Here is a 27,260-nt window from a genome sequence, read left to right on the forward strand (position 1 = left end):
GGTTTGTTGGCTCGATGTGTGTTTGAATATCTGAGCTACAATGTGTTGACTATGTGTCTGCGAGCTTCTCCTCCTGCGGTGTTTGCGTCAGACGGTTTCTATCTGTTATGACTTACAGCTCCTCAGAGAGTTAGGTCCAGAGGGGAGCCATAATTTCAAGATATACGTTTGTATTTTAGGAAAGACAAGCTTTATGTGGAAGGAATGTTCCCCTCCTTCACTTTGCCGTCTGTTTTTCTATTGCTCTTCATCACCCTCACTGTCTCTCCAGTCCTTTCATTTTAGTCTAAATTTTTCTATAGTTGCATCATCTAATATCCTCTATGTTATCTGTTTCTGTGCTGAACTTGATATGCTTATGCCTAATTTTTATGATGTCTTACATAATGCTTTCAAACCTCTCCTTAGCCTCTCCTTTTAGAACACAAAATAATGTCATTTTGAATCTCCTCACTGGTGGCCGCAGTTAATTTTTATTCTGCCCATTTTCTTTAATTATTAAATCCCTTTGACCTCCATCAGTGCGTCAGCAGCGTGTACTGCAGTTAAATCAGACCAAAGAGCTTTGAAGTGTTTCATTTCAGATGACTGTATTATTTTTTGTACCGACAAAGGCTAAGCTCATATTTTATGTATTTTAATACTTCAAGTTTTACTTTCACACTGGAATTAATTTTGAAACACTCATTTTGATATTCATTGGTACTGGGGCTGGGTATTGTTTAAAAAATGATCATACTGGTACCATCACTGGTAGACTTAAAGTGTCACCAGTACCTGTGGAGTAGTTAATTTGATACCAATAATATAAACTGAGTGGTGTGTAGGATAGCCATAGTTTCAGTCATTTTGGTGGTCATTTTCACCACACCACAGATTTTATTGGTTGTAGGTTCTGCTGCTAAAGTGTGAGCTCAGCGCTGTGGACATTAAGCAAGAGTCCGCATAGCTGCACACACACAGTGACAGGGCGAACTGTTTGCATCACAGGGCTAAAGTTACCTAGTGGTCATTCACGTTTAACAACAGACTTGAGCTGTTTCGGTGTCTGTGTGACACTGTGTGTTGTTACCTTAAAGGTATTGAGTACTGATACCAGACTCTATCTGTTATGAAGCTGAGTGAAGAGCGAGAGACCATTCAATGTTTACAAACAAATTTAATTTGATGAAAACAGGCAGTGCATGTCTCATACTCCCAACTAGACATCCACTCTGGATTTATTGGTGCCGACTATCTCTGTGCGTGTGTGTGTGTGTGTGTGTGTGCGTGCGTGCGTGTTTGTTTGTTTGTGTGTGTGTGTTTGTGTGCCTTTAATCAAGTGTCATTAAAGTATCTCTACTTGGGTTAAAAAAAATGTAACAGTTGTTTTATTAAAGGGTTAGATATAAAATGGCCATGACTATACTTTCTATAAATACACTGATAAATAACAAAGAATGGCAGAGTGACGACATTGTGAACATTCGGCCTGAGTAGAGTCACACCTCTTAAATTACCTTTCACAAATAAAGCCAAAGATATTTACATACCAAAGCCAGCTAAGCCATATGCACATCGGACTAGTGCACTGTTGCACCAGTTCATTTTCTGTTGGAGGTCGAAGAAATCTCCCAAAAGTCCAGACGAAACCCAGAAATGAGTAAACAGTAGGTTTAGCAAGTCCTTGATTGTCAGAGACTCTAACCGGAAACATAACTTTTAAACTTCATCACTTTTCATGCTACTATAGTTTAACATCCTTGTACATCCGCTACCCTTTGGTATGGGCGACACTACGTTCGTTAGCTGCTCAGAAGAAATCTCATTTTGTAAATGACCATTTCCCTTTTATTACATACTGAGTTTCAACAGGAATGAGTAAAACAGGACATTTAAGAGTAATACTTCATGATCCCAGGGAGCTTGATGGACCATTTCTAGAGGTGGAGGAGAGCAGTTACTCAGGGAGGGCAATGGCATCAGTCTTCACATCAAAGTCAACATGGGAGCCAGCCACTGCGCAGACTGCTGGAGTCTTTATTGTCTGGCCATAAACACGCCACCGTCTCTTCCTCCGTTTATTGTGAGGCACCCTTGTAGGATGGCAGGGATTCCCGGCTCTGCCTTTACAGTCTTTGTTTATGGGGAGATAAAGATAAGGAAAAAAACTGAGGTGCACTTGAAGGAAGCTGCAGTCTGATGTTTCAGTCAATCGGTCGAATCATGAGGCGGACTGACTTGAGGGAGTAAAAACCTCCTCCGTAGTCCGCCCAGAAGATTCCATCCTGAAATTTGCTGCGGTAAACTCCGCCGCTGTACCAGACGCCGTTCAGGTTGGTCTGGCCGCATGCATTGTACCACCAGCCGCCCTTATGGAAATGGGCGCAGTTACCTAGTGGAGAAGGACACAACATTACAAAACAAGATGAGTCTGATGGACAGAAAAAGGATAAAAACTTACCCTCTACTGTGTCTAGAGTTGTTCTGATATCAATACTAATATTTCAGAAATGCCTCCAATACTGCTGAATATGCTGGATTGGGTACCGGTGAGTAAGTAAGTCACTGATCTGATACCAGTTTTTTAACTAAGGGTGGGGAAAATAATCTATATTTTGCATGGCAATATTATATCGATACACACATGGAAATTAATAATTTTATATAAATTATTAATATTGCAAACAGAAATTCAACTTTTGGTATCTTGGTAGCTTTTTCATTCCACTAGATACAATTTGCTGCAGTGAAAATGACTGAAGTTAGATGAACAGACTTAAAACTTTGCCTTGTTAGATAATGAGGTCAAAGTTTTCCTTTGTGGGCATAATTTGTAGTTGAAAAAGGTATTAAGTTGCAATGCATTGCGATATATGTTATCACAATATTCTACATATTGCAAGATGTCTAAAATGTCAATGATATTGTATCATGACTTAAGTGTGCACAATGATATAACATGACATTCACCCCATTCTTATATCAGATCTGTGCAATGTAATGAGTAGAATATTGGGATTGTAATAAATGGCTAGATTATCCCTTGCACATTTGGATAGTATTGTAAGGCCATGTTCAGGGCCTACTGAGAAGCCCTTGGATATATGTCAGATATAATAGTAGATAATCATTTTTTATGCAGTTTATTTGGTTTCTTGACATGGAAATGGGTAACTTTTAGACAATTTTGTTTCTTAACGTAATTCCATCGGTACTCTATATATGCCAATACACAAGTTTAAGTGTTGGAATCGGTATTGCGAAAGAATTGTATCGCAACATTTCTAGCTGTGTCATCATACTACTACTAATATAAGAAATCAAAAAGCACTTGGAACTCGTCCAGCATCCTACTTACCAGAAAATGCATCCTTGTCGCGATCAAGCGTGGTGAAATGTTTGCCGTTGTGACTGCTGAAGGAGTCGCCGGCGTTGCCCTGGTAGGTGCCGAGCCTCAGGCGATAACCCTCGCTCTCTGACTCCAGGTGGAAGCTGCTGTACTCTGCATACACCTTCTTCCCCGTCCAGTCCTCCAGCTCTATCATCAGCTTATAGTCGCCCTGTTTCCCCAGGTTGTAAATATTGTCCAGCCCGAGCCAGTGCTCGCCGTCTATGTTTCCAAAGCCTCTCTGTGGGGGACAAGCACCACAACATGCTTTATTGTTACTCACCACCAGTTGTGGTTCATGTTAAAATTGCATTGTAGTGTAGCACAGACCAACAAAGTGCAGTATTAATTTGTGGTGGATTAGCCAACTGGTGAGAGAACAGATCTCTTTTTATTCTAAGGCCACTGAACTCAAATCACATCCAAAAAACACAAATATAGCAGAGTGAGGTTAATGCGACTTAGCTGAGTGTTGAGTTTAAAGGGGTCTGGTGCATGCAATCAAGAAAAATGAAATCAATTCTGCTTCCCATTGAGATGCTAATGTGTTAAGTTTTTGATCTGTGGTTTGTCACTTGAGAAGAATTAGTTGAATAGCAGGGGCAATGGTAATTTGGCTGCAGTTAAATGGATAGTTTAATACAGCAAATGCAGAGCTGCAGAGACACATTTCTGTTCTGGATCCAAACAGCATGTAAGTATTGATTTCTAAATCAAATTTTACGACACAGAGGAAAACTCTCGCCTTTGCCATATTTCTTTTTACAGTGAAAACCGGGAGAATAGTAAATTTTGTCATGCTGTGTATCCATGTCGTTTTTTAGTGTTCCTTCTCCGTCCCCTGCATGCTCTGTTTGCTCCTGGATCCCATCTCAATCACAAAATCTGACGCATGAGAAGAAAAGGATAAAGGGATCACTTCCAGTTGTGTTGAGCTGTATTTGCCTCTCAGCCCACCGTGGCTCTCTGATTGCGTAGATTTGTATGTAGGTCCCTGGCTCCAGTTCTTGGCTGTGATTTCGGTGTGAGGAAATCCACCGCTAAGCTGTTTACATTGATGGAGCAAGTGCTTGCTCAGTGGCCCCGAAATGAACTGTTGAGAGTGGGTCGCTTAGGTAATAGGAAAGGAAAAAGCCGTAAAAAACAGTTCTCTCTCATGCTTAAATAGGCTGTTTCCTCAGTTTACCTTGTAGTTCTCCCAGTTTCTAAAGAAGTTGACAGATCCGTCTCTCCTCCTTTGCAACACGGTCCATCCTCCGTTGTCAAGGCCGTGTTCGCACCAAGCTTGGATCAAGCGTTCATTGCCGTCTGTTTTAAGCAGGTACATCCCACTGGTGGTGTGGCCTGCCTGTCGCACCTGGTAACAGTCTCTGAAGGGACCTGTGGTCGGAAAGATGGTTGTAGGAAAAAGCGGAAGATTATGTGATAGATATGTAAGATATGTGAAGTTATCTCTATTGGAACACACAATTTTTTCACAATCTGTTTTCATATTGCAATTATGATAATACTTTAATGAGCCCTCTTATACCTGGTATTAACCCTTTGAAACCTGGATCGACGTCTCTTTACTTCTGCAGCATTCACATGCCTTTCAGAAGTATTTAAACCTTTAAACTCTGATCAAGTTGGTTTGATTGCTGATAAGAACGTGGAAGAGGGCAATAAGCAACTTAGCAAGAAATGTTTAGCAAATTGCAAGAAATAAGTAGATTTAGAAAATTATTTTTAAAAAAGCTAGGGAAAAAGGTCCATAGAACTATAATTAAAATTATTGTAATAAAACATTTTAAGTTATTTTACAGAATTATTATAAATTTTAAGGTCCCCTTTTCATGTCATTTTCTAATTAGCATTCTAATTTTTGGGGCATTTTTTCTTAAGTTGGTCATTGCCTTCTTCCCACATTTTTGAATGAAGTCTAGCCAATTTGCCCGTATTTCAAAAGGTTAATATGTGTCCAGTCTCAAGTGGACAGCGTTTGTAACAAGTAAATGACCAACAAAATACATTGTAATCTGATTACTCCAACCATCTGCCGAGGTGGTCATGGTCTCAGTTGACCATATACCTTTTATAGTATGAACATCAATGTGTCCTGATGTGTACTGGACAACCACGTAACAGGAAAATACATCATCAATGCAGGAGGTGATGGTTGTTTTTGTGACAGCGTGCTGATGTGCTATAACGTGGTTGGTTGTTTTTGTGACAGCGTGCTGATGTGCTATAACGTGGCCATTTAATGACAAATAAGGTGAGTGACAGTCTATCATTTTGCCCACAAAAAGAAGTCGTGTTGAACACTGCTGACAGTAACATCTTCAGCTCTACTGACACAACTGCTTATGTGAATAGTGAGCATGCTTGCAAGCAGCTATCAAAAGTGTGGATGTAATAACTGCACGGAGCCCTTTTTAGCATAAGTAATGTAGGCACTAATAAAATCCAAACACAATTGATCAGCTGGAGATGCAAAATAAACACAAGTGTCTAAACTGTCCGCTTGTGTACGGGTCAAAAAACAACCTATGTTCATACAAGGTGTTAACAGGCTTAAAGTTCTTGAGGGCCCCAGGTGTTTCGGGTATAGTAGTTGATAATGCTTAGCTCTTTGGGAAACAAAATGTGAGAATGAGTTATAACCGCCAGTAAAAAGCCGGAAATTAGCATAAAAGTTAAAGGCTTTATAGATAATTTATCTGTATATTTTGTTACTGACTCTTGATTCCTACTAAAACCATCCTTTCTTTGAAATATAGTCAGTTTTAGCTTCCTGAATAAATATACCATACTGCGCCTTCAACTGAACAAGATGTCTTTTTTGTTGCATATGTAAAAGTCATCATCATCAGTCTCGGGACTCCAGACAGCAGACAAGAGAAAAGTTTGGAAAGAGCGTCTGTTAGACCCCATAGTTTGACTGGATGTGACTTTGCGGCTGCATTCTTGGTAAATCATCTCCTTTCGCCCACACCATCCAAACGTTACAGAGTTACGCAATCATGCATGTGCACACTTAAATTGTTAAATGAATTTTCACCTAGATTTAGCTTTCCATGTGGTAGCACTGCACCCAAAGTTGAAGCAGCTGAATTGAAACCCAACATATTTCCTCTGTTTTCCCCAGTGTGAATATGTATTAAAACTGTATGAACACGGGCATTGTGTGGGGGCCCCCGCGGCCTAAAGGCGCATGGAAGATGGTTTTCTCAGCTGAGTATAGCAGCACATAGGGACCCAGTGTAATGCCCTCACACAGACACCTAAAACTCTGCAGCACAAGCTTGTATTTTTCTAGTAATCATATGTCTTCATCAGAGCTGTCAGTGAGGGGGCTCTCTAACGTGTTCCACTTTTCAACTTTTCTGTCACTTTCTTGTTAGTTTCTTTAAACAGAGCTTTAAGGGGTTGAGTTTAAAAATAAATTAAGTCAATGAGCTGTAGTGGTTTTTAAAAGGTCTCAACTAGACCAAATTGTGGTCAAGCAATGTGAATTTACAGTAGTAGTGATCCCACATGGAGGAAAGCCTATTAATGGTTATCCGTGACTTGTGTTTGGGTTGAACTTTTACCTATTTTCTTTTCTGAGTTAGATTAAAAACCATCTGTTGAAAAGTGTACATTCATCCATATATTCTCATAATCTCATATGACTTTATCCCAGTTTATGAGCACGCATCCTTATCTCTGGGAATTGGGTAGATATGTTTTATGGAGACAAGTGGTAGAAATATTTCTGCGGATTTGTTTTTCTTCTCCGGAAAATGTAATGGTAAAGGATTATGTGTCGGCCACCAAAATAAATATGATCCATCCCTGGCTTTCTGATGTTTCTCTTGGTTGTAGATAAATCAAGGGTGTCCAGATTGAGAGCTTTGTTTCTGTCATAGACAAAAAAATCTGGAAGATTGTGAAAGCAGCAGTTTATTGCTTTAAGGAACAATTCACCCACAAAATAGTCATTTGTATATCAATTACTCATCCCATATTCTGTTGAACTTGTTAAGAAAAGTTTGTTTCCTTGCATGCCTTCACATGGATTGAAGAAAAAAAATATAAAAATAAAAACAAAGAAATTTCTTTAACTTGTAGGGCGTCTGTGTTTGACGACAGCAAACTATAACAAAACATCTGCACTCTAAAAAGTAATTCAGTGGACCTATCACCGCTGCCTAATTAAATGCATGGTTGTGGATAAAAACTCTTTTAAAACTTTAAAACTTTTAAGTTGGAAAAATAATTTTGATGAGTTGTGTTGAAATTAAGATGTTGATCATTACATCAGCTTAATATTTTGTGCAACTGAAACTCAAATTTATGTTAATTTATTTGAAACAAAATTTAAGATGTAGTAAGGTAATGATAATGGCATGATAATTTAACATTTTTCCTCCTTCACTTAAAATGCTAGACAAATTCAGACAGTTAAATCTGCGTTAGGGATCTGCAGGCCAAACAACACAAGCGACATTTTCTTACTTTAAAACTTTTACTATAAGTTATTAAGTAAACGCTACTTAAAAATGCCTTTGATAGTTGTCATAACTTGAAAAGACTGATGCAAACTGTTCCGTTAATTTTTTTTTTTTTGCGCAGAATAATTTATCTTTAGAGTGAGTTGACAAACTCTCTCACGAACTCACTTTTATGCAGCTGTGTGCGCCGTACTTCCCAAACACATGCAATATCGCCATACTATTTAGATAACTTGTGCAAACGAGTAGCACGCCTGGGCAAGCTCGTGCGTTTGAACTCTGCTTGTGCATTCCAGCGTGCAGAGTTCAAACGCGCGCTTGCCCAGGCGTGCAACTTGTCCATGTGTAAGATTGTTTACGTCGAAGTGTTTAAAATAAAGTAAGGTATATTTTGTTGCTGTTAAACGGGGCTCCCTCTTACTCTAATTGATAAAGAATTTTCTCTGTTTTTTGGGTTTCTTTATTCACCACGGAGGCATGCAAAAAAGACATTGGTGGAGTCTCCCTTTTCACGTCTCTTTGATTATGGATACTCTGGATAGCGTTTATTTTCGGGCTCTGAAATTCATTACAAACTGGATTTCTTACTCACCATTGTGTCTCGTATTTAAAATATTATATATATTTGGCCTGCTTTATGTTTACGATGCCCCAGTCACTGGCATGTTTTTTTCATCGATGGTTGGTAAAATTCCTACTTACCTTCTTCACTTTTGATTGTAAAATATGGAAATTATGATATCCGTTCGCTGGACTTTCTGCATGTTGTTGTGCACAAAGTTAGAAATGAATTGGGAAAATTGGCTTTTAGGTTCTCTGCACATCTTTGTGCTTTTATGTGAATTTTATTTGTTATTGAAACTCTGTTGCTGCTATTCTTGGCCAGGTCTCCCATGTAAAAGAGATCTTTGATCTCAGCGGGACAAACCTGGTAAAATAAAGGCTAAATAGATTAATAAAATGTATCACAGGGTGAGTGATAGATAGATGCAATGAGCACTGTGTGGGTGAAACATTCCTTTATATTTCATCCAGCTAAGGCCTGTGGAATTGCAGGATTATTACATTGGAGCTCCCAGTTCTAATGAGCTATATTTGACTAAAAAAAGGCTAAAATTACAGTTCGACTGGGGCTTTGCTTGAAATAACCATGAGAACACTCAGTCCTCTTTTTTTTCATCTACAACTGGAGTCCTTTCCATTTGACCTCCCCCAACCACTTCACCGCCTTTATTTTCCATCGCTGTGTTTCCTTAGTTCTTTTTTTTCTCCATGGAGGCTTTTAAAGTATGGCCTTTTGCCTTTCTGCTGTTAAACATATTACATGATCATTTTTTTGTTATGTAATCGCATCATAGGGATGGAAAGCTGATGTTTTAATAAAATGCTGAAATTTAAGAGCTAAATTCTGTAGTTTGGCATATGGATTTTCTAAATGGTAACAACATCTATCTCTTATGCAAAGTAGAAAGAAAGCAATGATATCTGTAACTGGAGTCTTCTGGAGTCTTCAACACCTTTAAGACCTGGATTGAAATCAGTTTCCTGATGCTGTGCTCAGACACCTTGCACAAGCATTTAAACTTCTAAAACCTGAGAAAAAATGCTTTTACTTCTTTCAAAAACATGGGAAAAACTTTAGTAGCATCTTGGCAAGGTATGTCCCATAAATTGCAATAATATAGTGAAAGGTGAAAAGGATATGAACTGACAATTAGCTGGAGGGGATTATTAAATATTCTAAAACAAAAACAAACAAACAAAAAAACAGGAAATGATGTCCAGAAAACTTCATTCATTTTCAGGTTATTTCCTTGTAAGTTTTTACTAATTTCATGCTTATTTTTGGGCCATTTCTTGATCAGTTGCTCATCGCTTACTTTCCATGTATTTTAAAGAAGTCAAACCAATTTGCTCAGATTACAAAGGGTTACGTGTCAGACTTTACCAGAGCTTCAAATATCTGATTTAAACAAATGTGGGATAAGGTATTCTCACCTTATCATCCCTTTGTGAACCATTATTATGTCACCCGAAGTGGCTCTCCTGTCAGTATTCAGACAGATCTTCTTTTATTCCCCTTCTTGTCTGAGGGATGTTATGCATGATTTCATCCATTTCACCATCTGGTTGTATAACCTCTGTCAACATTCCCCGCCATCGTCTAATCGCCAGTCAAAATACAACAGCCCTGACCAATTTTTCGGAGTCATTTCCAAGTAGCGTTCTAACCTTGCAAATTGGTTTCACATTGGAGACGATTTTGCTTAGAGGAGCTACATCCATCTAAATTGATAGCTTTGTCTAGTGGTATGAGACATGATGGATCAGATGTGTGCTGTGTTTGTAAATACCTTGTAGTGCATAGACTGAATGTAAATCCGACTAAAGCCTTGCAGTAGATATCTATTCCCGTTCTCTGAAGTCGTTTTAATGCTGTTCAAAGAGCCCTAATCCACATTCTGCTAATTTAGTACACATGCTGACTGCAGCGCAGCCAATGCAGGCGGCCAAGTGGGAATCATAGGAATGTATGATTTCACTGCCCCCGTACGATGCCAAGGCTTAGCCAACTGTGCCTCAGCAATACCCACTGTTGCAAGAAATTACTTTTTGAATAACAGTCCTCAGTAATTGCCCCAATTAATTGCACACTCAACTACTAGTGCAATTACTTAAATGCTCAGTCACTTATTTCTTCATCATCCCCTGCCGCTTTAAATTTTAGGGCTGTATCCAACTCAGAATTATGCCAGTCCAATCGGATTTGGTTGTTCACCTCGAATATTTGATGATTTGTTTTGCTTTTCTTATTGGGGGTCAACAGATTATCGGTCCGTATATCTGTATATCTCTATGACATTCTGCCGATTATCTGTTCTGAAATTTATTTAATGATCGCCAGTAAAATTAATTAATTAAAAAGTGCAAAGACCGTGTCAACATGGGAGGAACTTTTACTGTAAAACCTCAGGGAGCTACTGTAAATTTATTCTTTATTTAAATCTTTAATTGACTTTAAAAAAGTTGAAGAGAACTTGCTTTTTATGATGTTTAAAGTTTATGTTTTGATCAAACACTTGCCAAAGGCATTTAAATAAAGTTTTGGGTTGGAGTATTTTGTATTCCAAATTATGATTTTGACAGAAATATTTTCTTTTCTTATGGTAAATGCATATCGGTTCCAAATATTGGTTATTGTTCTCATTAACTACTAATAATCGATATCGGTAACAGCCCCGAAAAACCAATATCGGTGGACCCTTACCAGAGACTGTATTGTATGAACTTGAGGTGAGCTGTAAATTCACCACATCTTCACATTACGATGCAGTCTGTCTCCCTCTGTGCCGCTGCCTGCATGTCTGCAGCTGCAAAGATTAGCGTGAAAGTCACGAGCGCTCACTCTGCAGCAAAATCTTGGGAGCAAAATGTCCCCAGAAGTGAAATAAACAGAAAAGTATGACTGCTCAACTTGAAACAATCTCAGTCGACTGATGGTCTCTGACTAATGATTCGAGCCGCTGACTTTCAAGGGGGCAGCCTTATTAAAATTTGTACATACCATCAGATGTAAGTGTTCCTTGTGGCGGCGGAGGGTCAATCCCAAATGGGCTTGGAGTAGGGGCGTCCTTTCCCATGCGTGATCCTCGGGGAAAGGCGCGGTTATTATTGTCCCTCTGTATCTCATTGGTGAAGCGATTGTTAACTGGTATATTCTGCGGCACCACCTGCACCAGCGGGGGGACCACAGGCAGCTCACTGCGCCCCAGTGTCCTCATACACTGCTCCTCCAGTGCAGTGATGAGAATGGACTGGTTGTTGACCACCCCGGCCATCACGGCAAACCTGGCCTCCAGCTCCCTGTACCTTGAAGCCAGTCGCATCATCTCCGAGGTCACATTGAGGACGCGGTTCTCCAGCTGGGCCAGCTCCAGAGAGTTGTCTCTTTTCCTGATGATCTCATGCAGCAGCTGCATATAGAGCTGGGTCACCCTGGAGTTCATGTTTCTGCTCTCTTTCCGCAACAGCTTCATCTCATTCACCAAGTTACCATCCACGTCCACCACCAGCTGCAGCGTCTCAATCTCACGCCGCTGTTTGCTGAGCACCTCCCGCACATCTGCAATGTCCATACGGGTCACTCTGTCCTTGTCTGGCTGCGGGCCTGTCGTGCTGGCACAGATTGGACCTGATGACAGATATGAATTATTTAGAAGATTACCAAGAAGAGGCTTAACTGAAGACAGCCATTTGATTAATAACTGGAAGTGTATAACAAAGAAAAGTTATCCTTTGAACCTGTGATTTTCTGCTCAGGCACAAGGAAGGTGTAGGAACACTTTTTGGCATCAGGGTCGATGGGGGCTCTTTTACTCCTGTGGAGAGAAGCCTCTTTGGTCCTCCGGGCTTCCCTGGAGCTCCTGCAGTAACTTTGCTCCCAGAGGGAGAGGCAGAGCAGGGCACACAGGCTCCACATCAGCCCCTGCATCGCTGCTAGCTGGTTAGATGGATTGATGGACAGCTACTGGTGCTCCCTCCAAGTCCCCCCAGGCCTCCCTGCAAGAACACAAGATCCCGAGACTCTAAAACAGACACTTCTTTGTTTACAAAGGCCAACAAAAGGAATGTTAACAGCAGGAGTGTTGATTGGATGTTATTCCAGAGCAGAAGAAGTTACTTAATGACAGGTTATTTGACACTTTTTCAAAAATATTCACAGACAATCAGTGATTGTTTCACTCGGTGTGCAGTAGCAGAGTTGTCAGGTCATTGTTCCACATAGAGTTGGTTGTGTGGAAAGATTGAAAGAGAGAACACATTTGCTGTCCAGCCCGCGAGATGAGGTCTGCTTTCTGTCTCGGTTAGTTCCACTGCTGACAGACACCCCATTTTTCTGAGGTTCTGTTGGTTTCCCCTCTATTAAAGAGGTCTGCTATGTGGCTGCTGGCTGCGTTTTATCTTTGGTACCTGCCCTTACTCTTACATCATCTTTTTATTTACTCCAGCAAACTCCATCCTCTTGTCTTGCATTTTTAGTACCATAGAGGTCCAGTGTGTAGGATTTAGGGTGATCTGGCAGTAGGCCTGGGTGATATGGCTTTAAAATAATATAATAATATTTTTAGGCTGTATGGCAATACATAATATATATCTCAAGAGTCTGAAATCCCCCCTAAACTACTGTAAACTACTTAAATAGTTCATGTAGACGCCCCCTCGGCCATGCAGACGGATGCACAGCATTATCAGATGGTGTAAATGAAATAAACGATATGGCATAATATGAAATATATTTTGTCATTGCACAGCCCTAACTGGCAGAAATGGTATTTAATGTTCATAAATTTGTTTTTACTGGCATATAATCACCTAAAAATAAAAACTGTGTTGTTTTTGTTACCTTAGAATAAGCTGTTATATATGCATACAGAGCGGATCTTTTTCAACGGAGTTCAACAGCCGTTTCTATAGTAACCCAGATTGGGAAAACCAAACACTGGCTTTAGATAGGGCCATTCGCGTCGACACCATTGTTCTCCAAGTGTCTAGGCACTGGAGGGAAATTTTGGCTCTGTAATCCTACTACTAGATCCCACTTAATCCTCACACCGGACATTTAATGGTCTTATTCACCCTCTAAAACTACTCCAGGAACCTTTTTTTTTAGCAATCCAGGAAGTTTTCAGCACGCTGACCACAAGAACGCAGTTCAAACTTTTGTTTCTGGGCCATATTGTAGTTCCTGGCCCCATGAGTTGGCACAGTCTGATGGCCTAGTAACTCAAGGTTTGCAGTGTGAAATGGCTGATTTGTTCAACACAAGCTGTGTGATGACTACGCTCATGTAGAGAAGTCAGACTATCAAACAACAGGGGTTGTCTTCAGTATCAATATCAGACAAAGGATTGAAATATCATTTAAATTTTAACTTTATAACAATGTTTTATGTAGCTCACTCCTGGTCTGGTGTGAAATGAGCGTTATCAAATCAACGCTAGTTATTTTTTGCGTATCATTTCAATGCAATCAGACACTGAATCTTTATTTAAAAAACACTCTTTTCAATTGTTTTGATACATAGTATTTCTTCAAGGTTGTTTTTAATTTCCCTATTCTGCCTCTGCATCCTCTTTTCAATGCTGACTTAAGCATCACTTTCAGCATGCAAAACTACATAATAAACACTCATCGCTTTTTAATTTATGATTTATTTTCACACTTGTTTGGATGCAACAGAGATGGAAATCGCTTGGGGAACTCTTAGCTTCTGATTTATGTCCTTATGTTGTAAAAATTTCCTCTAAAAGGCCTCTAAGAGGGTTGAAGACCTCCCCTCCCTGTTCAGAGATCTGACCTTAGTGTCCCGTACAGCAGCACCTCCTCCCAGTGAAGCACATTGACCCCAATGCAGCTTCCTGTGAGACAGGTTAAATACGCTCGCTGCTGAGCACCCGCTGCTCCACATGCCTCCATACATCCAACGGGAATGTTTAGCAGGAGGTCGTATTTGTGTTCCACTTGAAAGATTTTTACAAAAACACACAGGCAGGCAGTCACTATAGGGGTGTGAGATGAAGGCAAGAAAACGGTGTGTGCAGAGTTGTCTTCAGCTCTAATTTGAGGGGCGACTGCTGGCACTCCCTCGCCTCTTTCTTATCCCTGCTGATTCAACTTCTGTTTCTCATCAATGCACAAGCACAAAAACACTCACAAAGACGCACACACTGCTCCATTTAACACCCCGGCCTCGGCCTGCGCAAGGCCAAGACTAGTCTAGCCCTACTAATCCACTCCATCACCCCTCAGCCACTTTTTATTCAGTGCCACATCATTACCTCCACCCTGAAACTCCGGCCCTGTGTGTCTCCCTGATGACGCCATTGTGGTTCTTTAGGAATTCTGGCAATTCTGTCGCTTGGAATAATGTCGAGAGGGGACAGGATTACAGAGAGTACTGCAGATCTTACTGGTATGCTCGTGTATCCATCTGTATGATTGAATACTGCGTGTGCATGACTATCCAGCGACGTTATTCATTTTCACGGTGGGGTATTTTTCCAGCAGTCGATGTGTCTGACAGCGTAACCAGGTACTGTATCCTTACTGACCTCAGTGAGAGCCGCTAATGACTTTAGCAGCAGAGTCAGCAGTATAGGTTCTCTCGAGTGCGTCTTCTCATCCAAACTATGACTGGCTTTCTTTTGCTGCTCCATAAAGCGTTCATACACAGCATCATCTGCATGCCCCCGAAGCATGAACAAGACGGGCAACGTTACAGCTCATCCATCAGCCATCACCTCCTTCAATTCCCATCTCTTTCTTGTTATCCTTTCCTTCTCTCCCTTTCTTTCCTGTCTACTGGAGTCTGATTTCCTCCTGGGTGGTGGTTCTGAGTACGAGGGGCCTCGTTTCTTTCATGGAACCACAACATATCAAAGGCATACCAGGGGATGTGGAGAGGTCACCCGTGTGTGTTGAAGGTACAAGGTTTTACAGCGTTTCCTCAGAGCACGCAGAGCGGCCTCTTTTTTCTGCCCCAACAAACCGAAACTAAACACTGCAGAAGTGCTTAGGGACCGGGGAGGCTATTGAGCGGAAAACATAAAGTTGCTCACCTGTGGGCGTAAAACTTCATGCACACAAACGTGCCTTTACATCCTGTAGTTACAGGCGGATACTCAGCGTTATTTTTGCATAGACTGAAAATTTGGATTTCTCTCTGCACACTGAGTCATATTTGTAACCTCTACATTATGTTTGTACCAGTCTGCCCCACTTCACAGAGTATATTGGGTCGGCAGAGATGGAACGGGCCATTATGCCAACAATAGCTCACATCTGCCACTTTTTCAGATTTAGCAACCCACAATAAAAGTCCTTGCATGGCTGACTAAAAAGGCTGCACTTAAATCTCACAGACCTGTTTGTTTACTGAATCTGGTTGCAGCTCACAATAAAAGCACTGTGCACTTCCTGTATGTATGTGTGAGCATTTTTATGACAAATTCAGTGCATGTGCATTGATTTATTTTCATTAACTTGACAAAGACTTGAAGTAATAGTTTGAGATTTTTGAAGTGGGGCTGCATGAGGTACGTATCTATAGTCAGTGTGTATTACATACAGTTGATGGCGGTTGGCTCACTCCCTGTTTGCAGAAACAGACGGGACTCACACCCTGTTGCTCAGCCTGACTCTGCTGTGAAGGGGGGTGAACATTAAAACTAATTTAACCACTTTAAAAAAGGCATGGCTACAAAAACAAATCAGTATGAGTCTAAGTGCATGTTATATTTATAGTATTTTATCCACTTCACCTCGCTGTCACACAGCCCTTTCCTTTGGCACCACATTTTCTCAACCGTGTAACTTCCATTTTTCCTACACAGAGGCCAATCTGTTGCCAGTCAGCTGTTTGGGTCAGAAAGTGCTGTAACTGACTGTTAAGCGATAACCCTGAATGACTCTTGGCGGTTCTAAAGATTTTACATGCTTGTCTTGTATTTCCGGGCTGTTCAGAGAAAGAAATAAATACTGTTGTGGCTAGTTAATATACACATCAACGCTTCACCTGCAGCCAGTGGCGTAATACAGGACTCGGTACAATTACAGGCTTCTGCGTGGAATATGAACGTTATACGGTTGAGAAACTGTAGCGCTGAAGCAAAGGGCTGTGTGACGTCGAGGTAAAGCAGTGAAAATACTCTCAATACAGCGTGGACTGATGTCCTCCCCACAGTGGTGTAATGCTGAGCTTTGGGGTGACAGTCCCGTCTGTTTCTGCAAACAGGGAGCATGCCAACCCGCCATCTGCTGTATGTAATACACCGGCTCTATAAGTATCTTTTACAGCCCCACTTAAAATAATCCCAAACTATCCCTTTAAGTTCCCTTTCAGTCCACATGAACAGCATGTCTAGGGTTGTGTGCCTCGGCATGAATGAGCAATTTTCCCTCACATGGTTCTAACTCTTACTTAGCTGTAAATGCATTATGAGGTGCCTTGGAGAAATGTTACTTAAAATCATAACCTCGTGCATTGTGAGCTATGAGCGCTGATACTACAGAGACCAAACAAGGGAAGAAGATGAAGAATGACAGTCTGTAAGGCTAAAACAAGGGACAAAGATTTAAAACACTACTCTATTAAAGATGTGACAAAGTACTGTGATAGGGATAGAAACTGGGTCATGGCCTTTTTTCCCTTCTTGGCCAGGCATCGTGAACAACACCCGAGGGCCGTGAACATAACTTGAGGCAGAGCCTTACTTAGATGAAATACTGCTATTCCTTTTTTAGTCTTGACAAATTTGCCCTTTTCTCTGCCTGATTTCTTCCCATTTAATTACTTTCCTCTCCTCCTTCCCTTCCTTCCGTTCTTGAATACTTTCCTTTCTCCTTGCCTTCTTTGTTTTGCATTCCTTTCCCTTTCTTCCTCTCCAGCGCTTTTGGTTACAGCTAAATCACTTAAGCAGCAGATTGCAGATACATATGAAAGTCATAGGCTGTGAGCTGCAAGCAAATAAGAGCAATTTTAACCAATGTACTCCTTAATACATGTAGGATTTATTGAGTTTCTTTTTGGCTCGACCGTACAGACAATCAGCTCTCATACTCAAAAACGTCCAAGTGAAAACAGTGTGTTGAATAAAGGATTTGCAGCAGGCTTCTAACTCCGCTTGCCTAATGTTTTGGCAACAGTTTGAGCTTCATAAGTCTTCCCAAGTGCACTGTTAGGTCCTCAACCTGCTAATAGTTATTAATAGTCAGGAGACGAATGACAGTTGCTTTTTAATTGTCCTCACTCCCCACTTTCTGTCTGTCTTTGGCTTGATTTATTTTCCTGTTTTTTATTAGAACAGTCTAAGGACAGCCAGCGTTTATCTGTAACGTACTTCTTTGGCTCTTTTTACACCTCAAAAAAGCCCGAAACTATTTCAGTTTGGTGAGGCTTGCTTTAATTATGTGGAGCTATGTATATAGCGAGGACACTGGCTTTCATCGACCTTTTTTTTCTGTCTAGGAGCTGATGTCGTACATTAATGGTGATTAGGTTTGCACTCAAGTAGAAGACAGAAATAATTCTTTTCTGCATGTCGTCGGAGAGGAAATGACTAGAGAACTCATTAAGTGAGTCGGCTGCTTACATTACTGCTCGACAGGAAAAATGTGTTTAGCCTCGTTGGTTAAACAGCGTAATGAATGTTGGTTGTTACCTCAGACAGACAGCTATATGTCACACTAGTGGCTTCAGGTTACTCTGTGTGTTTTGGCAAAAATCCCTCATCAAATGCAGACATTATTTTGTGATCTGAGCCAAAGAAAACTGCTTAATAAACTGATTGATAAGCTATAGGTATGCTTCCATGGAAAACCAGTTCACTGCAGGGTTGTGCTGTATGTCACTATCATACAGTGTTATTTAACTTGTAACATGAATCAGTTTTTTCAGGATAACTTGACAAAGTAATGCAGTCTGATGCAACAGACCATAAATCAACATCTTTTAAACAGATTCAACAAAAACAGAACATCATAACCCTCATGTAAGTCGGATTTATTGCAGGACAGCTGTATTCGACATAGTTAATTTTAGCCGGGTGCACCTGGAGCCCTTTTCCCGCTAGATCCGCTGGATTCTTTTCCCCGTTGTCAGTAGACCAGAGCAGTGTACACGGCATTGCGGTAGATGAGTAGGCCTTTATATTTATATTTTGGATTTTTTTAATGGTGTGTCACCATCGGTGTCACAACATGACGAAAAACAGGATTTATAAAAGGTAGAAAACAGCATAGAGGTCTGAAAATGTTACGGTGGTTACTGCTTTATTATATTTTTCACTTATTCAGTCTCTGTTTCAGACTTGGTGCCGATTCAGTTTGAAAGATGTTAGCTTGGATGGAGACGGATGTTATGTTTATGGCAGTGCGTCATTGCATTAACTGTTACAGAGAAGTAAAAAAACAGAAAAATATTTACATTTAAGAAGCTGGAATCTGCAAATTCTGACTTTTTTCCAGTTAAAAATCACAAACTGTTGAACTGATGAATTGGTTATCAAATGGATTAGTAATTAATTTTAAAGTTGGCAACTAATCAATCTAATTAACTAATCGTTGCAGCTGTAAATGTGACACACCAGAAAAAAAGAAGTATTGTCATCTACTGGCAATATAAAATAAGACTTACAGCTATTTTTAGTGGAATTTTCTGCATTTACAAAACCTGCATATACGTGCAACTTTTGGTAGAAACATGTTAAAATAAATAAGCACAGTTTCTATTTGTATGTCATCATCATCAACAGTCATAGAAGACCGTAGCACAAAAGGTCAGATACTGAAAGGTTAGTTTGTCCTGATACTTTGCGCTCACTAAATGACACAAGCCGGGAGAATCTGTTGTGACGACATCCTGTTACATTTGCTGTTCCAGCATGTATCAGGTAGGAACATCAACTGGAGTTTGTAAGTTTGTAAAATGTAGATTTAGGCTGTCAGCCTTCCAGACGTGTCGTTTGACAGTTGTGCGGGTTTCAGATCTCCTGCTCTGCGGCTGTGATTTACCTCTTCTGATCTGTCGGTCTGCAGCCTGATTTATTGCAGTTCAAAAAGCGAGAGAGATATTGATTTATATTTTCATAGCCAATGTATTTCCAAGCCTCAAAATCCCCAGCTTCCACTCCTCCATCTGGTCCTCAGACTTTCCCACAACAAGTCCAAAATGCCCTGAAACACACAACACATCATGGCTGGACAGAAAAAAGAGAGAAAAACAAAGAGCTGGATGTATGATGGAGAGATTTTGGATTTGGAGTGACAATAAACAGCAGCACTGCTTTACATGACAACATGGAGCTTAGCCAGCTCTACTGTTGGTGCGCAGCCAGAGACCGACTTCCTCCGCAGCGTTTCATCCGCGCATGATGTCACCAGCCACCGTTTTTGAGTTACATGACCACTCATACGCTCTGTCCCTCAAAGACACAGATTGACTCATTCTTTTGTGCTTGCTGAAACAATTGGATGTGGGAAAATGAAGGAGAAGTGACAGCTGAGAAACCACCAGACTAGTTTGGAAAAAAGGACAGATTCAAAACAAGAGCGAAGGAATATCTGATGTTTTTGTGGACGTGGGCTGGAGAGGTGAACGCAGCATGAGTGGGAGCAGTAAAAGTACTGACATTATGATACAATTAATGGAAACACAAACAAAACAACACTTTAAAAACAGTACTAAAACAAGGAAAAACTCATAAAAGCCTTATTACCAAAACCAAAGAAACATTACAGCGATTAAATACAGCTCCCACAGCGGAGTAGGAAGCGCATTACGGCGCTGTATAAGTTGAGTTGTTTTATATCTCCTCATTAAATCGTGCATGTTGGAAATATTAAAAGATAGAAATGGATTTCTCTGCATTTATTACTTGAGACCGAAGCCGCCTGCTAGAATAAAAGAATGAATGATGAGGTGAAAAAATTAAGACGTTGTGTTAGATTCCTGCTTTCTAGCTTTTGAGTCGCCTACCTTCATGATTCTATATTACTGAGGATTGAGCCCCCAAATTTGGCCCTGCGTCCCCCATCTGTTTTCCTTCTTCTGTGGTGAAACTCTAAACATGTGGGCTGATGTTTGGGAGGGTCAGAGGTCTATATGTGGGATTAGGGTGCAGCCCCACCCTTCCTCCCCTCCACCCGTTCGCTCCACAACCCCCGCAATCAATCGGTCTTTGTGGAAAACGGGTTCCCCCTTGTCCTCTTTTTTTTTCCAAGCACATAAATGCACAAACACATAGTTCTTATGTTTGAGGTTTCCATTGGATCAGAGTTCACATAAGGCCGTCGTTCTCTATCTGTCATACTATGTCAAGATAAGGAGTCTCAACTCTCCAACACCCTCCTCCATCTCTGCGCACACTCATCCTCTTACCCCCCCTCCCCAGAACAAACACACAGCCCCTCAACACAAACGCACGCTCGCAATGATATTTGCACGCCTATTAACCACAGTGATTTATTACCCGGGCTGACATATTAGCCATTACCTTTCCGTTCAGGTGGCTTTTCTCTCTGATTAAATTAAACTTGTAAAGTGACACTTTGGCTTTGAAGGAACACATGCTGCCACGACGCTTTCACGCTTAAGTAAAGAGCTGGAGGAGGGTCAGGGGAGAGCGGAGAGCTGGGAGGAAGGAGTATTAAAATTTTACTGCATTCATGTAAATGTCTGTTTGGCTTGATGGTGCAAATATTCAGGCTTCAACTCTTTCTTTCAGGATTTGTACGGCCATGAAAAACCTGGTAAAGTCATGGAATTTGAAAGTAGGGTATATTTAGTTTTAGAAAACTAAATATACCCTGAAAGTTTTTGAAAAGTCATTGAATTTTTTTTCCCTCATAAATCTGTATAAAAACACGTGATGTGTTCAAGAACCGTTGAAAATGTGAAAAATTAATGAAAAATTTTTTTTTTCAGTTTTTAGTCATAAATTGTGTCAGTCTTGGTGTTTTGCCTTGCAAGCATGTGGCCTGTGGGTTTGGAAAGCGTGTTTTATTAAAATTAAACAACAAAAAAAAATACCCCAAAACTTTTAAAGAAAAACATTGCCTTGTAGTTCAAAAAATGTCATACATTTTTGAAGGAAAAAAAAAATTTCTTTATAGATTATAAATTAAAAAATCACCAAAAAATGTTTTTTTTTCTTTAAATGCATGTTTTCTTTTAAAAATATATGTATAAATATTATTAAATAATAAGTTCCAACCCTGATCAGAATTAATTTTAAAAAGCTATTGTATAGTTATGATGAATAACCAATAAGCAGTACTGATGTTCATTTTGGAGATTGTATGGTCTTGAAAAATATGCATTTAAGTCATGGAAATTTATTGGTAAAAAACCCAGTTCTTCTGTTTTTAGTCTCACCCTCACCTCAAGCTCACACGTCCAACTCTGCATGCTTTCTATTAGTTAAAATAGCAAGGAAGAGCATGTGAATTCACTTACACTGATTGCCCACTGGCTCTACTTAGTAACATGCCTCCACTTCTCTTGACAATTTGTCCTGACCTCCGGGTTGACCTCTTCCTCCCTTCGGTGACCTGTCCGTTCAACTGTGTCCAAGCTCTCATTAGAGGGATTCTAGATGAGCTTCACGGAGCAGCTACAGACTTGTCTTTGAATTGAGCTCCTGTTTTTTTCACCTCACAGTCATTTTTTGTGACTCCTAATCCCAATCCAGCAGTGCTACAGGCTGCAGCTCATAATGTAGTTTGAGTGCTGAGATACAATATGTCCGGCTTGTTGTGCTGCGGTTTGATTTAACTGCATGTGGTCAGCACAGAGTAAGTGCTTTTAAGAAGGGCCAATGTCTGTATTTAGATTGTGTTATCTTCTTCTATATTAGTTTTACTGATAAGATCAGCTGAGCTGTGTCTGTGAAGGGTCCACACACAGCCTCAGGTCACATACGATTGGACACATGCCCATCGCCCCCCTCAGAAAAACACAAGTTGGCTGAGTGAGCTATCAATCTCCAGCTGCGTTACAACATAGTCTGTGACACACGGCCGGGGGAAGGCAGCGGTTAACTGGCTTTGACAGTCTACCACGCACTACCTGACCGCTATTTATTGGCTTGTCCAGGGACTGTTAAAAACCTAAAATAGGAAACATCAAACAGAGAGTCTGTTGAAAGTTAGAGTCCTGGGTGAGGGTTAAGAGAATATGTGTGGATTGGTTGTAATGACCCATTTAAAGCTCTCTCCCAGCCCCTGTCCCCCATGAGGCCAAATTTCAGGTGAACCCGAGGGCCAAGCACCGCCGCTACAGCACAAAATGTTCTGGATGTTTCACCGACAGCTGCTCCCTCCTTCTCTTTATCTTTTTTTTTCTTTCCATGCTGAATTATTGGAGGTATTGATCTTCTGATTTATTAGTCTACGGGAAAAACCAGAATGTTTTCGTAGCCTTTTGCCATTCCCTCATTTTGCCCTTTTCCTCCGAGCTTTTTGAAGCTCAAAGACTGTGTGTTCTCTGCACTGTCCTCCCCTCTCATGGTCGTTTACAGCATTCACAGATGTGGCTTTGTAGCGAACACAGTATTTTCCACAGATCCCACCAACAGGCCCCGGACTGTAAGTGAAAACATTTGAAGATAATTGCGAGTCGGTGATATGGAAGTGCACCAGATTGATGCTGTTAGTGTTCAAAGCGTTTGCTATCATGGCAAGGTTGTGACTGAAGTGTCTTATATCCACGGGGTGTACTGATAGAGGATGTGGTTATGGCTGGATTACATTGCATCATCACTTTTTTTAAACACGACCCGGTGAAAGGGACTTCTCTTAGAGAATATGTTCAAAATGTCACACAATGTGTTTTCTGTGCGTCTCACTGTCTGATTTCATGGCCCTCATATGTGCTAAGAGACATGTCACCGCCTCATTAGGAGTAATATTATTGATCTAACCCTGATTCCACGGGGTTAACTCGCCTCCATCCCTGTGCCCCTCTTAGTGGCCGGGCTCGGATGGTGCTGTATTAGGAAACCAAAAGCCAAGAAAAAATAAACAAGCCTGGCTCCAGGGTTCAAATCTCTCCATCTGATCAGATCAGCCTCCCTCAAGTGTTTTGCTGGAATGCCCTACTTTTCTTTCTCCTCACTGCTTTTTCTCCTTTCTCTTTTTAGGTTTCGATTTCTCATCAGGATATGCGTAATTTTAGATAAAGTTGGGGTGTTACAGTACTGTGCAAAAGCCTTACGCCACTCTGAACTTTTTTTTATTTCAGCAATGTTATAATGATCATACATATTTATTTCTCAGTAGTCTCTTTGCTAAAACATAACCAGGACATACAGGAAATATTTACAGTAGCAGCCCAAATGGGATAAAGACCAAATATGGAATCGGACAACAAAAAGTATCTCAAACAATCAATCTTGAGCTTGAATGCAATTTGGAGTAAATAAACCAGAGGATTTGTATTGTAAATCTCATATTGTCTGCCAAAGAGAGTTCAGTCCATGCTCAGTGGAGGGAGGTCACACTAAATACTTACAACTTTAGCCTGTTAAAGTTGTTTCTGAAATATTTGCATTACAACTGTATACATATTGTATGTCCTGTAGGTTCGGGTTATATTTTAGTAAAGAGACTACTGAGAAATTAATATGTATGCTTATTACAACCTTGCTGAAATAACAAAGTTTAGGGTGGTCGAAGATTTTAAAATTTACCACCATTTAAACACATTACAACATTACAGTTTTTCTTTATATTCTTTTAATCTTTGCACTCCTCACAAGAAAAAATGCAAAATCCTACACATCCTTAACATCCCTTACTTGCTTGCATGTATTGAATGTATGACATGATGCGATTCTCCGCATGCTGTACACGGTATATGTCCCAGGCCTCAGACTCCAGAGGAAAGCCAAAGAAGCGTTGCTAAATGTTTCTGTCTGCAGCCGGAGCCTGCAGTCACGAAACGTCCTAACCTCTCCAACCTCTCAGCCAGAGCTCTCACAGCTGCCCAGACTCTATTACATACACACACACACACACACACACACACACACACACACACACACAAACTTCAAAAGCAAACTTGCATTACAGATTACAGATTGAACTCCGGCAGTATTTACCTTCTTTGTGTTACCAGCAGTGGGGGTGTGTTTCCTTCAGTTATAGTTTCACGTGTGTATTGTGTTGTGTCTTCACCGAGCTGCAGTGCTCAGGACTCATCTCTCTTGTCTCTTTGTCTCCAGTCTTCTGAGGTTGCTCCTCTTTCCACTCACTCCTTCTGTCCTGCAGCTGAAAACCACAATATATGAAGTTTTGTTTTAAGGCCCTACTTCCCAAAGATGAGCTCCTCTCTGTGGACTCAGCTGTCCTGGGGCCCGGGCTGGGGCATGGTTCAATAGCCGGCCACTTCAACAGACTGAGCTCTGACGACTGATGCCTTGAGTTTTTCACAAAGGATGGGGGAGACGAGAAGAGGGAGGGGGAGGAGGAAGAGAGGGGAGGAGAAGGGGGATGAGGGTGTGGGAGTTTGAGATTGCTTCTCTTTTTTTTTTCTTCCCCTCTATTTTTTTTGGAGTGGCCCAGCCTACCTCTGATGTCACTCTGATGGAAAAAAGACAGAAAAAGAGAATAACAGCGCTGCCTCATTAAGTTTCCCCATCCTCAACAATGACCGTCTCAGTTCTTATGTAGAAGACCTAAAAGGAAACTGCTCAAATTCAAGAGTGTTTTTGCCGAGTCTGGGGCGCAGGCATGATCTGTTTTGACCCCTTTTTCTTTGATTACAACCCCTCATTTTTTTCTTTCTCCTGTAGCAGTGGGGAAAGCTTATTGTAACGCTGCAGACGTTTCACAGCAGCTTCCTGTGGAGCTTCAGCTGGGTATGTGAGAGCAGAAAAAAGAGGAAGGCAGATAAACCTTGTGATGTTATTGGAGAAAAATCCCTCCTCCAGGTGCAGTCTGAGCTTGTCCTTGGTCCTTATCACCACTGTCACTCACTTCAGTGTCTTCACGTGTGTGAGACATGGACAGATATGGACTTTTTGTGTGGAAATATTTTTCAATAATTGGCTAAAAAAAGAGGATTTTTGAAGTTTTCTCCATTTTTTGCAACCACATTTCTTCCGTCTTTGCCTGGGGATTCTATTTTGATGTTTTCTTACAAGTTTTGCCACATGTGAACACATACAAAATGCCTGCGTACCCTAACCACAGTACCCTGAGCACGCATCTGTCTGTGTGTGTTCCAGGCAGTGTGGATTTGTGCATGACTAACTGCTGTTATCCCTGACATGCTCGCTGAAGAGCAGCTACAGCGGTTAAGCCTTCAGGAGCCCTTCTCTTCCTCCTCTTCCTCCCCATCTCTCACTTTCCCCCCTTACAGCTGTGTCTCCAAAACTCTTGTAAACTGCTTCCCCTGCTCTCAGCCTAGCTCCGTCTGATTCTAATCAAATGGTGTTGTGTTTGTGTGCGAATGGCATCCCGAGGACGAGCTTTGGCCCTTTTATCAACTGGATCTGATCCTGCATTTCTGTTGTCTGTGCTTATTTGTTCATCTGTGTTTAGACTCTGCGCGCACAATGTTGTAAATGGATGTGTCTGTGAGTTTGAAAAGCATTTTCCAAGGAGAACAGGCAGGGAGTTGGTGTCATGTAGTCAACTGTGTGATAACTTTTCTTACATCTGTACTCAATCTCGATGCTGGTGTGTGAAGGAAACATTAAGCAAGAGAGAGAGAGAGAAGAGGAGGAGAGCGGAGCCGGGAAGGAGAGGCACACCATCACTTCACGTTGAAACTTGTTAGTCTCCGTTTCCAGTATGGTGGGAAGCCGCTCCTGGGTTTGTCTCTTAATGTTAATATTTATGTAACGAGAAACTAAGAATCTCAGCTCTGCTCCAAGTCTGCCAAAAAGAGGCAAAGAGTGCAGGAACAGGGAGGAAAGAGATGACTGTGAGCTGGAAAGGCTGAAGAGAAGATCAGTCATCCACTCAAGGCACTTATTTAGATCCAAGGGGAGTGGATCAATACAAAAAAAGTCTACTGAAACTTGAGCAAAGTTTATAACATTTTGAGAGTTTATCGAGTTCGTATCAAACATGCAGTCTGCAAATACCAGCTGGTCTTCACACCAAGAAATCCACAGCTGCATGGCACTTGCACCATGAATCCAAGAATACCTGGCCCAGTTACGACATCCAGCCTTGTTTGCTTTCTAATGAGTTGGGCTCTCTGTGTCCAGGCAAGAAAATCCCAGTGTTCCCCCACTGGTGTTTAAAATAACACCTCCAACAGATGGACGCTGTCCTCATTTGGCTTCTAGTGGGGGCCCTCGACTCACCAAAGGATGAGAGGAAAATGGGAGGAGGGCTGTGTGTTTCTCCTGGTTTGATGTAACGTGTTGCATCTTTGTGTGTCTGCTGCTTTGTTTCAGGGATGTACCTGTCGGATCTGACGTATATAGACTCTGCCTATCCCTCCACCGGCAGCATACTGGAGAACGAACAGAGATCGAACCTGATGAACAACATTCTCAGAATCATATCGGACCTGCAGAGATCATGTACATACGGTGAGTTTTGCACAGCCACACATTGAGGGGAGGACAGCATGGTGTTGTGACAGGAAAAACCTGTGTAAAATTCATAAAAGTTTTGGAAAAGTCATAGGCCCTTTTTTATCAACAGTTTGTAAAAAAGGTTCTAAATTCTGTCTTATAAATTAAATTTAGAATGTGCATAAGTGCAAAAAATCTGCATTTATCAATGCCACTTTATCGCCAGTCATACACACATCAATGTGCAATTAGAGTTGATAAATCCCACTTATTCTTAACCACCATGCTCATGCACATTCAGGGTCATTTGTGCTCAGAAAC

General features: G+C 41.0%; 2 protein-coding genes across 2 annotated transcripts in view; one reads left to right on the top strand and one right to left on the bottom strand.

Moving 5' to 3' along the window:
* ralgps2 (Ral GEF with PH domain and SH3 binding motif 2) overlaps window positions 1-27,260 on the top strand; it is a 105,105-nt gene that overhangs the window by 59,763 nt on the left and 18,082 nt on the right. The window contains exon 10 of the mRNA XM_042484100.1: window positions 26,817-26,954. Coding sequence (XP_042340034.1) covers window positions 26,817-26,954 — 138 coding nt within the window. The remainder of the gene's footprint in view (window positions 1-26,816; window positions 26,955-27,260) is intronic.
* On the bottom strand, window positions 1,140-24,801 carry angptl1a (angiopoietin-like 1a). The gene is made up of 6 exons (XM_042482710.1): window positions 24,507-24,801; window positions 12,151-12,408; window positions 11,414-12,040; window positions 4,557-4,750; window positions 3,341-3,611; window positions 1,140-2,374 (listed from the first exon to the last, which is right to left on the bottom strand). The coding sequence occupies exons 2-6, from the start codon at window positions 12,338-12,340 to the stop codon at window positions 2,187-2,189; spliced, it is 1,470 nt and encodes a 489-aa protein (XP_042338644.1). The 5' UTR covers window positions 12,341-12,408; window positions 24,507-24,801; the 3' UTR covers window positions 1,140-2,186.

The sequence above is a fragment of the Plectropomus leopardus genome, chromosome 3, assembly GCF_008729295.1.
Source record: "Plectropomus leopardus isolate mb chromosome 3, YSFRI_Pleo_2.0, whole genome shotgun sequence".
Taxonomy (NCBI): Eukaryota; Metazoa; Chordata; class Actinopteri; order Perciformes; family Serranidae; genus Plectropomus; species Plectropomus leopardus.

Coding starts and splice junctions, on each gene's coding strand:
- angptl1a (XM_042482710.1), bottom strand. CDS start 12,340: ATGCAGGGGCTGATGTGGAGCCTGTGTGCCCTGCTCTGCCTCTCCCTC. Junction 4,751..11,413: donor AGGAACACTTACATCTGATG/GTATGTACAAAT, acceptor TTCCGACCACAG/GTCCCTTCAGAGACTGTTAC. Junction 2,375..3,340: donor CGACAAGGATGCATTTTCTG/GTAAGTAGGATG, acceptor CTTCTCCACTAG/GTAACTGCGCCCATTTCCAT.